The 13,821-nt window shown below is 37.6% G+C and overlaps 1 protein-coding gene across 1 annotated transcript in view; it reads left to right on the top strand.

Annotated features, from left to right (window-relative positions):
• The window catches only part of ADCY2 (adenylate cyclase 2), a 207,547-nt gene extending 194,972 nt beyond the window's left edge, over nt 1-12,575 (top strand). Inside the window, exons 20-25 of the mRNA XM_030446098.1 lie at nt 606-764; nt 4,581-4,727; nt 5,896-6,003; nt 8,079-8,193; nt 10,341-10,465; nt 11,784-12,575. Of these exons, the coding sequence (XP_030301958.1) occupies nt 606-764; nt 4,581-4,727; nt 5,896-6,003; nt 8,079-8,193; nt 10,341-10,465; nt 11,784-11,936 (807 nt within the window). The 3' untranslated portion in view covers nt 11,937-12,575. The remainder of the gene's footprint in view (nt 1-605; nt 765-4,580; nt 4,728-5,895; nt 6,004-8,078; nt 8,194-10,340; nt 10,466-11,783) is intronic.
• The last annotated feature ends 1,246 nt before the right edge of the window (nt 12,576-13,821 follow it).

Raw genomic sequence — 13,821 nt, 5'->3', positions numbered from 1 at the left:
ACCAAAAAAAAAAAATTAAGCCAAACCTGGATTAGTTCAACTGACTGGGCCAGTTTTGGTGAACTGATAATGATATAGCAAACTGAAGGCATATTATATTAACAAGCTGATTTTTTTCTCATACTGTCCCCCTTTTACCAAACTAATTAAATGACATAAGTTGAAGTTGGTAAAAGTTATCTATTTCCTGAAATGCCCATTATTGTAAATGAAATTCTACACTTCAGATAAATAAGACATCATATCAAGCTGCAAAATACAAATTATTTCTGTAACGGTGTTTGATTTCTGAAATTATTTTCTACTAAAGCCAGGCAGTAAATATATAAATCATCCATTGTTTAAGGCACCTTGCAATTTTATTTTGTTTCCTGTGTCTTTTTATGAGGCTTTCTTTTGGGAGGGGTTTATGCTTATAAACTTGATGGCATGTATGTCGCAGAGTGAGTGCTTGGGGTTTGATTTCTGTGGGTTCTGGAACTTTACATGAGGGGCCAAATAAAGCCTTATAGGGGTGTTGTACTGTGCTTATTTTGCTCTTAAACCTTTACTCCAGCAGGACAAGATGCCTATTGTTTCTTTACCTCTGTGTCCTCTTGTAACAGAATGAATATTACTGTAGGTTAGACTTCCTGTGGAAGAACAAGTTCAAAAAAGAGCGGGAGGAGATTGAAACCATGGAGAACCTAAATCGAGTGCTCCTGGAGAATGTGCTCCCAGCCCACGTAGCTGAACACTTCTTGGCAAGAAACCTGAAGAATGAGGTCAGCCATCTCTCTGTATTCTCTGGTCTGTAAGAAGTCATCATATCCTGGAAATATCATTTTGTGCTGGCTTGAACAGTAGGTCCATACAACAAGATTATAGATTTATGGTCATTTTCATTCCTGCCTACCTACCTGAAAGGCTTTACAGCACTGAGTACACCTTAATGCCTTGAAGTAAAAAAAGTAAAATTATTATAAGTGGCAAAGCACTTTGCCATTTGAAGGAGGGTAAAAAGAGGGTGAGGAGGAAGAAGAGGATGGTTGAATCAACATGGATTTCTATTTAAATCATAGGCATTCAGACACTTTTTCCTTCAGAATGGAGTGGGGCTGCATCCAGGTTCTGAATTTTCTTCTGGTGACTGGAAACCTTGCTTACTGGAGTGAAAATTAACCTTTTCCTTGAAACAGCAGCATTTAATTCTGTTAATTCTGAGCACTGAATCGCATCTTTACTCGCTGCTTTATGGACCTCGTCCAAGTACAAGAAAAGTCAACCAAAATACCCTGTTGACTTTGCTGGAAATTGCATCTGCTCCCAATATTGGTTTACAGTATTAATAAAGGGGTAAAAAAGGATGAAAAAATAAAAACATCTGTATAGAGAAGCATTTCTAGAGATTTTAAATGCAATAGTTTGAGTTACTTGTGCATACCAAATAATGGTTTCAAAACTGTCAAAAGAAGAGCTACTATAGGGATTTGTTTTTAATCTCCTGAGTCAAAAAGGAGAATGTCTTCCCTTTCAGTGTGGTTTGCATTAACAGTACTAATCAGTACTTTATATCAGTACTTTAGGACTGCCTGCAAGTATTCATTCGGTAGCTAATGTTGAATGAAAACTGTTGTGGGGTTCCTCTGAATCCAGTGAAGACCTTGGCTGGAAGCCAGATTGGCTCAGCTCCAATTCTCAGTTCAGGCATTAAACACAGCAAACCATCAGGAGATTGCTTTCTCATTTATGTGCTATTCCATCTCAGGTCTCCAGCAGAGCAACACCATCTGCTCACCTTTGTATTGGCAACTGGATTTATATTGTCAGCCCTCAAGATAAGCTTTAGTAAATTTTGAGAACAGAAATTGTAATGTGCTGAGCTCTCCAGTCCATCATGTCAGCTGAAGTAAAAATGCTTTTACCTAATTTTAGTGGTATCCCTTTTAAAAAATAAATAGAGTTGCTTCTTGTTTTGTGTATCTTTAAACACAGTATTCAAAGAGGGAAGAACCTTTTAAATATATGGAAGTGTTCAGGAATATAAGCATCTGTCAGGCTGTCAGGTTTGTTTCAATGTCAGCAAGGATATGTTGAGCCTTAAAGGATATTCTGTATGTGTGTCTGCCTATACAGATATATGTTAGAAAATGTTAGGACAGATCAAGCTTATGTTTTCTTTGTGTGGAAAGTTAGCCAGATACGGAATTGAAATTTGTTGCATTTTCCTTGGTTGCAAACATTCCTGTTAATATGGCTTATGCATATTGTTTTCTGCTTAAACCAGATTTAGAGATTAAAATTAATCTAATAGATGAACAGTCAGTTTCAGAATACTACTTCTCTTAGAACTTTATGCCTGCAGCTGTACAGTGGAAAGGGAAGAAAAGTATGCTGCTGAAGAACAGGCAGCAGGGATGACAGAGGAAAATATGAGCGAATGAATGCTAGCTGGGAGTAGTGGACTAGACTTTTATACAGCCAACAAAGGTCTCTTCATAACAGGATACACATTAACTAATGCTGATATGGTAAAAGCAAAGTTACTTCAGAGCAAACTGTAATAAAAGTTTGTTTGCTTTAGCAGATCCTCCGGAACTGGGTTTCTGCTTATATAGTCTGAATGCTGGGTAGCAAACAGGGCACTTTTGCAGTTGAGAGAGAGAGAGAGAAAGAGAGGAACAAATAAAAACCTAAAAGCAGGAAATGGGGCCAGGATTAAATATATCTGCACCTGGCTTGTGCAGCTAACTGGCAAGCATATTACTAAGCATGAGGAATCCTGTTTCACTAGCTGCAGGATGGAGCCAGAACCCTACTTAGAGCAGAAATTATGCCCCAGAGAAGCTGACTGCCATACCCTTCCAAGAGGTAGAATGGAACCAGTTTGCCTCCTCCATCCCATGAAGGTCTCCAGGTACTGGAGAAGAAGAGGGGACAGTAAGGACAGCCAACTAGCAGAAATTCAGGTGTCACCAAAGTAAAAAAAAAAAAAAAAAAAAAAAAAAAGGAAGGGAAAGAAAAAAAAAAAGGTGAGGGGGAGAATTGGCTGCAAAAGACAGGATGATTTTATTTTTATCAAAAGAAGTGAAGCCATTCCTTCCTGGACTGATGCTGCATTTAATTTTCTGATTAAGCAGTTTGGAGACTCATAAGAAAATTAAGACACCCAGTTACCACAGACTTGATTATTATGATCAAAATAAAATGGATGGGAATGCCTTCCTAAAATTCTGTGACATTTATTGTGACAGCCATAATTACCATTCATCTGTACTAAACAGTGCCATTTATTCTTGTTTCCCTGATGGTACTCTGCTATAGAGCATTAGTCGGGATGGATATAGCCCCACTATTGGAGAAGAAGGAAGAGAAATGGGATGCTGTTGCAGAGTTCCAGCACATACAAATGTTCAAATACAATCTGTTTATATATTTTTGAAGTGGAGAAGAGGAAGGAGTGATAATTCTGGTTACAGAAAAAGATTAGTGCCTGTAGTTACAACAGTCAGGCATGCAACCCTTTCTTACAGGTTGGTTGTCCCCCACTGGGCGAACAGCCAACAGCATAAAGCACACCAGTCTTTCAGTGTCAAAACAGCACTTTTATTTGCTCATATTTTTCTTCCTGATGACTGTGAACTGTGCAAGTTGCCAGGATTTATTCTAGGCAACACTTTTACTGTCAAGGAGGACAGCAAAGTTACTTCCCAATAGCAAATTAGGGCTCCACATTTAGTATCTTGTAAGTCAACTACCCTGTGTGTAGAGATACTATATTTTTTTCATTATTATTTGAATAAATATTCTTTCTTTCCTTTTTTTAGAAGGTGAATTTGTCCTTAAACATTTAAATGTTTTAGAGCAGTGAAGAGGAAACTGAAAGGGCAGAGGGGCAGTGAAGGGTGTGGTCATTTTTAGCACCAGAATTTCCCTGCAGAGCTGAGTTGCTCTCATTTCAGCAGTCAAAGAAGGCAGTGGCAAATCTGAAATAAAGAGGTTTTAGTTCAGGTGACTTCTTTTCCTTGTCTCAGCTCCTTTTTATGGAGAAGAAATTACAATTATATCATCCTATTAAGCATCTTGTCATTTTAGGTTAGAAACTATCAGGATTTAGTAACATTACGCATTTGTAGTGCACTGGGTTTGTCAGTTTGGTTCAGTTTTTCTAGTTACTACAATTACATAAACAGCTAATAATAAATTAGATATTGTTTTGCAGAATATAGTTTCAGCCATGCAAGCCAGACCAGATTCTCTACCTGAGAAGTCTCAGAAATGGGCCCTATCTAATAAATTAGTGAACATTTTTATATTCACGGAGTAATATTCAGGTGACAAAAAAGGCAAGTTTGAATCACTAAAATATTTTCATCTGTATATGTTGTGTGTCTATAAGATGCAGGTTTATATTTAAAATTCATAAATGCAACTCAGTGCTAAAAAAAAAACCTTTCCCAACCACTGTCTTAAATCATTCCAACCACTGAAATGCCTTCCTTTTAAGAACCAGGACACCACATTTTAATAAGGAAACTTTTATTCAGAGCTGAGTATGACAGGTGATTTTTATTTTCTCTATTCTGTTTTCTTTTGGGCAGGATTTGTATCATCAGTCATATGACTGCGTCTGCGTCATGTTTGCCTCTGTTCCAGATTTCAAGGAATTTTACACAGAATCTGATGTTAATAAGGAAGGCTTGGAATGTCTCAGGCTGCTAAATGAGATCATTGCTGACTTTGATGATGTATGTACTTCTAACAACAATCAACCTATGGTTTCAATCTTAATAACCCAGGGTATGCAACAGTAAGCAAACATACTTGAAAGGGAGAGTGGAAGAGCTGTCAGAAAAGAGATTTTGTGTGCCTAGTCGCATGGAAATTACTCACAGGATTTCTTAAAGGAAAAATAGATCTATGTGGGATAAATCAGATATTGACCTGATATCATATTCAGTTGCTTTTGAGTCACTGTAATGAGAATCCTATGTGTATGTCTCATGGAAAAATTTTTGCCCTTTAGCTGCAGTTCATGAAGTAGTCATATTACATGCTATATATTAAATGCCAGTGTCTGTAAATTTTAATGCCAATTTGTAAATATTAGTGCCTAAAGTAAGGTAGGTGAATCTATGCCTGCTAGAATGATACAGCTTTATGTTACACCTGATATGTAATGGTCCCAGTATACAGAGCATCGATCAACTGATACATGAGCAACTCAAAGAATCATGTGAGTTTTAATATTTCATTCTCAGAAATTACAAGCTAGTACTTAGCATGGCTACAGGTGGGTTGTGAAAAGTTGTCTGTTAAGGTTTCACTGAGAACAGTATTTGTCTTAAAGTTATTAGTGATGAAGATACTAGAAAAAAGCATTAAGATCATGTCATGACTCCACACAATCTGGATTTGTAGGTCTGCATCTTTAGAGGTTATTACAATAGCCAATATATTTAGGGAATATTGGAATGTTCAAAACAACTGGGGATATGAACTAAAATTCTTGGATTTTAGTCACATTGGAATGGACCACCCCATTGGCATGGAAGAGATACCTGCTTTCAGCTGCTCAGAGATTAACTGCTGGTTCATGTGGCAAATCTGTTTAACCAATATCAACGTCTACTGACTTTTAAGAGCTGTACATAAAATTACATCGAATTAATTCTCATTGCTATTAATTTTAGTCCCTTTAAAATAAAAAGGTATTTTAGCAGATAGAAATTTCCTTTCCTTGGAGGCTGTAACCATTGTTTTATCCATCTGTAAATCCTTCATCCTGTATGCATATGTGAAGCCATTTCAGAAGCTGTTCCAAGAAGTGATGCTCTGAATGCTGTTAGAGTGACAATGTTATTAGAGTAACAAGGCTGCTGATCTGAATAATTAATAACCATCCTTGCTTTACAGTTACTGTCAAAACCAAAGTTCAGTGGAGTTGAAAAGATAAAGACCATTGGAAGCACTTACATGGCAGCAACAGGACTGAGTGCTACACCCAACCAAGAACAGTGTCAGGTACAGAAAAAGGTTCCTGCTAAAGAAAAAGCCCTGTTCAAATGCAGGATAAAATTCTCTTCCTTGAACTGTTGTTTATGTATATTGTTGTGGCCTAGTTTTGTTTCTTGTTAATGTGGATTGTATTATACACTGCACAAGTGTATGCTTTTGTTTAGTAGTCTCTGAATTATTGTTCTTCACATTGCAATTTGAAAATGTCACTTCTGTATTTGCCAAGTCTAAAGCAGGCATTCTACTCTAAACACAATACAGCATTTTATTGCTATGTGCTGCAGCAGAACTGGATTTGCAGAGTTAGAAGAGACTGCAAGAATCAGGAATTTCTATTGTAAAACGTGAGGCCTGAGCAGCCATATTAACTACACATTTAGAGAACCCTCAGGCTCAGCACTCAAAATGTTTTCATTTCTGGTTTACTTACTAGGGTAGGGCTGGGAACTGTAATCAGTAGAAAGGAAGTTCAGAGAAGCAATTCATAACTTTTAAGCAAAACCCTTGCTTTTGCCATGATCTTTTGAGTACTAGAGGTTAGCAACAGCGACAGCAATTATGAATTGACAGAGTCTCTGCTAAAGATCAATGTGCTCTTGCCAAACTCATGTTCCTTCTAGAGAGGAGCAATTAACGCCTGAACTGTAGACCCTAAAAATCCTGAGGGCAAAAAACGGTTATTTTAAATTAGCTTTGACATTTAATAACTTGGATCAGAAGGGGATGAAGGAAACTGTAGGCTGGAGATGAGAAGACATAGAGGAGCTCTCAATCACAACTAAAACTAGCATGTGCACAGGAATAAATTTATTATTTGAGTTATTTCCACAAACTCTGAATCAAGAGATCCAAGTTTTAGTGTTCCTTTGGTGATTTAGTACACATTTTCAAAAGAAATCCACCAAAACTCAGCAGCCTTCAGTCCAGATGCCCAAAGATCCACAGATACGGCAGTATCTAGTGTGGCAGTGACTGATTGCTATGCATACTGCTGGGAACAGTCCCCAGCTTAAAATAAGCACCTAAGGAAGACTAAATGCCTAAGGAGAGATTCTGAATACATCATCTAAACAGGAAACCATCTGTCTTAGCTAGGACTGAACTCCAAAGTAAACAGGTTTCATTCATCAAACCAGCTGCTCTGGTGAGTACCACTACTGTCCCCCTTAGACTGATGCACCAGCTCTATGATCATCTGCCGCAATTTCATCTGTCCATCTCTTCTGTCACTTTATATCAAGAAATGAGGAAGATTCAGTCTTTCACCATAGAGATCAGTGAGTCCATCACTTATGAAATCATTCTCTTGTCAGGGTCCTACCCTGGGCTCTGGGAATCCAAAAATCCATTTTCTCCTCTGCCTAGGGGAACACAAGGAAGTACTTAGAAATCAGGCTAGAGTGTTGGTATATGAGGAGACATTAAGACTACAGCCTTTATAAGTGGTATAAGCTATAAGTAATCAGGATACAGAGGGTGGATTTTTTTTCTTCCTCTTTTCTTCAGTACTTCTTGTATTTTCTTCATTTTCAGGTCTGTCAGATGTTCACAGAGGTGCTTGCTTATCTACCAGATGATATCAGTGGAGGAACTCTTAGAATTGTGAATTTCACTGCATCTTAAGTATTACCTAGGGTGCTGAGTTGATCTGGGAGGAAGAGTTCTCTGTGGGGTTGTCCACAAGCTTTTTTATTATTATTAAAGGGCATGAAATAGAAGCAAACACTTAGAGAAAATGAATGAGTAGATCTTAGGCACACATAGACACTGTGGGATTAGATAGAAGCTAATGAGTTACTTGACAATCAAAACATTAGGTTAGACATGTTTTGGTTCTCTTACCTCTAGGCTGCCTGATGTATAAGTGAAATATGTCCTGGTCTATTGGGCATTATTTGATCTAAGTGATGCTGGACCAGGCACCATCTTCTACGTTACTTGTCTTCTGCTGCCTGCTGGCATTAGGACATCCCTAGGAGTTTAAGTGCTTTCAAGTGTTCAGCATCTTTTGGTTGCATTCTCACAACAAGTAAGGCTATGGAAAATTAAGTTATTCTGTTTGTTTGGCTTTTTAAATTCAGGAACCTGAACGACAGTATATGCACATAGGAACCATGGTGGAGTTCGCCTTTGCCCTGGTGGCGAAATTGGATGTCATAAACAAGCACTCATTCAATGACTTCAAGTTACGAGTAGGTAAGTATCAGGATTTTTATGAGAATATCATGGTGGAGATGAATTCAGTGTGAAGTACTGATTGAAGTGTTAGCAGAACTGAACAAAAGGGCCATAAAGGCAAATAGCAATATCCGTACCCTGTTTAAAGGCAGCCTATGTGGTATTGCCCATTAACTGTAGCTGTGTTCCAAGGCAGAATGTAGAAAAGGGTAGTGTTCTTAAGTGAGGAATGGTATAAAAATATGCTCCTATGGCTCTGAATTGTTTTATGTAATTCTCTAGTAATTATTCTTGAGGTTGTCAACTGCTTACGTTTTTTTAACTTATCAAAACCCAAGGACACGAGAAGATTCTAGAGAGGGCTTTGCAAAACCATATGACTTTGGGTGACAAGAGCTATAAGGGGCCAGTGAGACTTGAGTTTAGATGTACAAAATTCAAGCAAGCATCAAAAATGCACCCTTTCCTTCCCAGTGTTAGACAAAGGAGGCTATTTTTCTTCTTTGTTTTTCTGTGGTCATTAAGAAGTCAGAGCAGAGCTGACTAGCTGTTGATGTTTGAAAGGGATATTCCTTATATTTCAGCTTTTAATGTTTTCTACATCGTGGTATTTAAAAATAGAAATAGACAGCTGCAGGAAGCCTTGGAAAGCATGATGAAATAAATAAATTCAGAGCTGGTCAAGAAACATGTTCCAACATGTTTTTTTCTGATAGCAATACACAGCAGTTTTACAATGCAATATGTAACTCATAAAGTGTGAAATGAAAACAGTAAATAAATGCTGGAAACCCTCAAATCCTGTAAACATGTCAAAAATACTTGATTTTCAACAGTTATTCTCCTGTCTTCTCTTTTTCTTGCTATGCTGCTGGTTTTTCCTTTCAGCTTCACTCTCCTCTATGTTTATTTCACAGTGCTACCCACTGGCAAAACTTGCTATCTCCTACTTGACATATTTGTGTGTTCCTGAGAGCATACCTTTGCCAAAATGTTTTGTATTCCTTCCTAGAGTTAAAAAAATGACAAATCTGAAGTGTGCTTCCTTCTCAACGTGTTACAGAACTTCCTGGGTTCAAAAGAAGCATGTAGAGATCATATTTCTGTACATCATAACATTTCTCTTGCCTTAGATGACACATGCCACAACCTGCAAACACTCTTTTATCAGCAGTGTCAGTACAGATAAAGAGCTGATGAGTGCCAGGGCTAAATCTGCAAACTGATTAAATTGACTCTTATAAAATAGGGATTATCAAGAAAACTTTCAAGAGGTAAAAAAAAAAACCTAGTTGTGATTTTTGAAGTGTTTCTTGTAGGTTCCCAAGAACTCAGACTCCTTGGCTTTGTGAAATAAGGAATTATGAAATCTACAAAGCGATGCAGGCCCCAAAGCAGTACTTTTCATGCTGACATGCTACATATGATCCATGCTGCATGGGCTCTGATGTGCATCCCCATCCTACAGTCACACTTTCTTTTTACTGCATATATATATTCCTAGAAATGGTTTCTGTCAAGGAATTCAGAGACATCAGTTATGGTCTACTGACATGAAAACAATTTTAGAAATCAAAACTATTCACTTGTCCGGGATTTATTTCTCATTACATCTAACTTGGCTTTCCTTCTCATCTTTATGGATAGTTACAATGATGGCATATTTAAGACTGGTTAAAGACAGTGGTTAGATTTTACTTCCTGGTTTCATTCTCTACTAGCAGAGTACAACTCCCTCCCTTTACAAGCATAACATAGGATACAAACTGACTGTAAGATAAAAAATGCCCATAGTGTAATGAGGGACTGTGCTATGTTTTACAGTGTATATTTCAGGGCTAGAAATTTGTTACGCTCACTCCATAATTAATCTAATTATTTGAATACATATATTTACACTGTATTTAGGACCATACTATGGGCAATCCAGCCTTCAGAAAAGGGCTTCAAATCCTTCCAGCTTATTCACATTAGTTTATTCTACATTTAAGAAGCAATGAACACTGTAAACATCATTTGATTTGGCCGTAAGCTATTAAAGAGAGGAGAAGCCCCTTTCACTACAAGTAGAAATTGAAAGAAGTTATCATATATGTGTATTCCCAGAAGCTGCTGCCTCTCCCACAGATCCTCATTGTTAATGTTTAAATTCTGGTGTTTTCCAGGTATCAATCATGGACCTGTAATAGCTGGAGTTATTGGAGCTCAAAAACCACAATATGATATTTGGGGCAATACAGTAAATGTGGCCAGCAGGATGGACAGCACTGGTGTCTTAGATAAAATACAAGTAAGTCTTGGTTAAGTGCTAGTATTTATTTTAAGTCCTCTGAGTGCAGTGCTTAAAATACATCATACCATACACTAAGCAGGTCTATGTTCAGAGCTATGGATGTTAACAGAAGATTTTCTACCACCTGTATCTTTGGCTTTCCAAAGAATTAGACCTCCAGCAGGAAAGTGAGGAATATAAAGGAAATTATAGGGAAAATGGAAGGAGTATCAAAACTTGGCCTTGAGTCTGCAGGAGAATACTGTGGAGGAAATTATGGATTGCCTAGAAATGCATCCCTAAATTAAGAGAGGATTTGAGGGAAATCACATTTCTATTCTGTGAATTCCTAAACTCATAAAATACTAGCTACCATATCTCTGAAGGGCATTTCTGATGTTAATTATTTTTGAATAAAGGAAATTACCATTACTTCTGAACATCAAGTTAAATCCAGAAGGCAATCATGAAACTTCCCTTTTAATGAATCATGCTATTTAATAATCTTTACATATTATTATCTGTATAAATTATAGGTAGACCTGTGCAGGAAAACCTTCATTTTACTAACGTTCCAGTGATTCCATGGTCAGGGGCCACATTTTAAGTATCTGTCTTGTATGCTGCCTAGCACTTTGGGATCCCAGCATGCGGTGGAAAACACTCCAAATCTACGATTAAGACTCTTCAGAAGTAAATAATGGAAAAGTAAAATTACCAGCTGTTGGTCAAAACTGAAAACAGAAGGCATGTCAAAACAATGACATCCACAAACAGTTGCCTGGTTCATAAAGAAATGCAGATAGCCTGAGACAGCCGATGTCAAGCAACCTCTGTCTAGTGGGCTTTAACCTAAAGTGGCAGAACTCTCCAAAGTTCAGTTCATTGCCAGTTCAGTGAGAAACTGGCAACAGCAACTCTGGCAAGTGGTACTTCACTCACACAGCCTTAGCATTTGCAAAAAGATGAGGAAGCCTGGGTCTACTGAAATGAAAAACAGCTCCTGAAGCTGAGAAAAATGCTGTGAGGAAGAGTGTTGTCCCTAGTGCCATTTGTGTATCTAAAAGCCTTCTGTTTGTAATCCTAGGCAAAAAAAAGATAAAATGGTTATACCCATTCTGACACGTGAAATAAGCGATTAGAGTCAGCATCCAGCAACAGAGTACTTGAAAGCTCAGGTGCTCAAACCTCCCTTGAGACCCTTAAAGGCCTTATAAGCCATGATAGCAGAACACTTGAAATTGCTGAGAACATAGATTCCCTTCACATTCTGGAAGAAGATTCTGCTTTGCTCTCTTGCAAATACAATGCTGGTTGTATTACTGTATTATTGCAGGTTACAGAGGAGACGAACAACGTCCTGCAAACACTGGGGTACATGAGCACTTGCAGAGGAATAATAAATGTAAAAGGAAAAGGAGAATTGAAGACATACTTTGTACATACTGAAATGACAAGATCCCTTTCACAAGGGAATGTGGCATCTTGAAGAATGCTTGTATGTGTCATCGATACCATATTTTCAGGAAAGTATCACGCACTTTTTAACTACATTTTGCCCTTAACATGCGTGCTATTTTCTGGTATGTGGCACTTATTTTAATATGGCTGCAGAATAGTCCCATGAGCCATCATTTTGCACCTTGATATTCCTATGTTCAAGGACATGTTGTGATGTAAGCTATTGGACTGGAAGATTGTACTGCAACTTGCACTGTTACTCAAAGAAAAGAAGGAATAGGAATGAAAAAGAGGTAACTCATCCTGAAAGGACTAAAAAGAAATGTTAGGGAAAAATGCGTGGAAAAAAGGCAATAAAGCTAGGGGTGCATACTATTTTCTGAGGCATGGTGTTTTCTGGAAAATACAGTCGCTCCCCAATAGCATCTACTAATCTGGTATTGAAGTATACAGTATTTGTAAATAAGTTTACTCTGCCCACACATGATTTGGATGTGATCACCAATTGCATCTCATAGCCAGGGACACGTTGGGTGGCTTGCCGGCATTCTTTCTGAAGAGAGAGCTAACAGCGCTGGAATAGTTTTGTATAAACGTGTCAAATGTTTTGAAGCTATTGTCTTTTGTAAGGTTAATTCATTAAAAGTTTATATGTACTTTGTCTTACTGTTGCTGTCTCTTAGTTTTGCTTTCTTCCATGGCTTCTGTCGCTCTAAACCTGCGCGTCCCCTGCTGCTGCCAGTCTTGCTTTTTATTGAGCAGTTGGATGTTGAGGCAGGCTATGGCAAGCTATCTCAGTAGCCTTGGTCACTTATATCTGCTAGATGTGCTGTTGCCTTTCAGAAACTGAACCACCTCTATTGTCTTCAGTCTTGGGTGACATCCTAGGCACTTTGCAGTCATTTACTCCCTGGGTGATGCAGAACTCTTACCTCAGATCCATAAAGTGGGTGATACTGGAGACAGTAGCAGTGTTACTACTTTGCAGCTGGCCTGAAATGCTTAGACAGTAACTAGGATAAGCTGCACAAGACAAGAAATGTTTTGTACTTTGATAGCTTGTTTTTCCCTTGCATGCTTTTCACTTAATCTTTACAATGCCAGATTTAATGTGATATTTCAAACAATCTAATTTATCAGAACATGAGTATGAGCAGAAGACTAAAAAAAAATGCTATTTTGTGGACATCTGAGATAAATTCAAATCCTGTTGAATTAAAAAGTATCACATCTGTTGAGTTTCATAGATAAGCCTTGCCGAAGACTGAAAAAGCAGGTGATTGTACTATCTATGGTCCTTTGAAGCATAGATAGCAAAGATTAAGTTTTGCTTTGCTATTATCAGTACTAGAAAGTAATATATTATTTTAGTCATAACAGCCCAGCACAACCAAAATTAATAAAATCCTCCTATTTAAAAAATAACAGATAATGACGGCATGTTTGTTCTGAAATCAGATTAATATAGAGGTCAACTTATGCATCATTAGCTCTGGCTAATGTGAAAAGTATTCAGATTTCTCATTCATGAAACATATATCTACATTTGTATTGCATTGGTGTCTTTCCAGAAGTTCTTAAACTTCTGGGTCACATGCCACAATCTCACTGTTTCATACTTCACTCACAGTAGTCATCTGTCCACTTGCAAACTCCAATCGCAGTAGATTTCAAATGCCTACATTTGCAGTAAAATAGATTATCTGAATTTTGATCCCTTTAAGTTAATCTGATTATCTGAATTTTGATCCTTTTAAGTTAATCTAAAAGCAAAATGCGAGTTATTTCAGTTATGTCCAGCACAACACACTTGACATCTCACTCGGAGATGGAGGCTTTTGATCAGAAACTCTCAAGACAGGTGGTCAGTCTAATAAAATCTCAGTAAAAGTTTTTTATTGCCTTTATGTTTT

This window comes from Calypte anna, chromosome 2, assembly GCF_003957555.1.
Source record: "Calypte anna isolate BGI_N300 chromosome 2, bCalAnn1_v1.p, whole genome shotgun sequence".
Taxonomy (NCBI): domain Eukaryota; kingdom Metazoa; phylum Chordata; class Aves; order Apodiformes; family Trochilidae; genus Calypte; species Calypte anna.
This window is presented reverse-complemented; position numbering and strand designations above follow the sequence as displayed.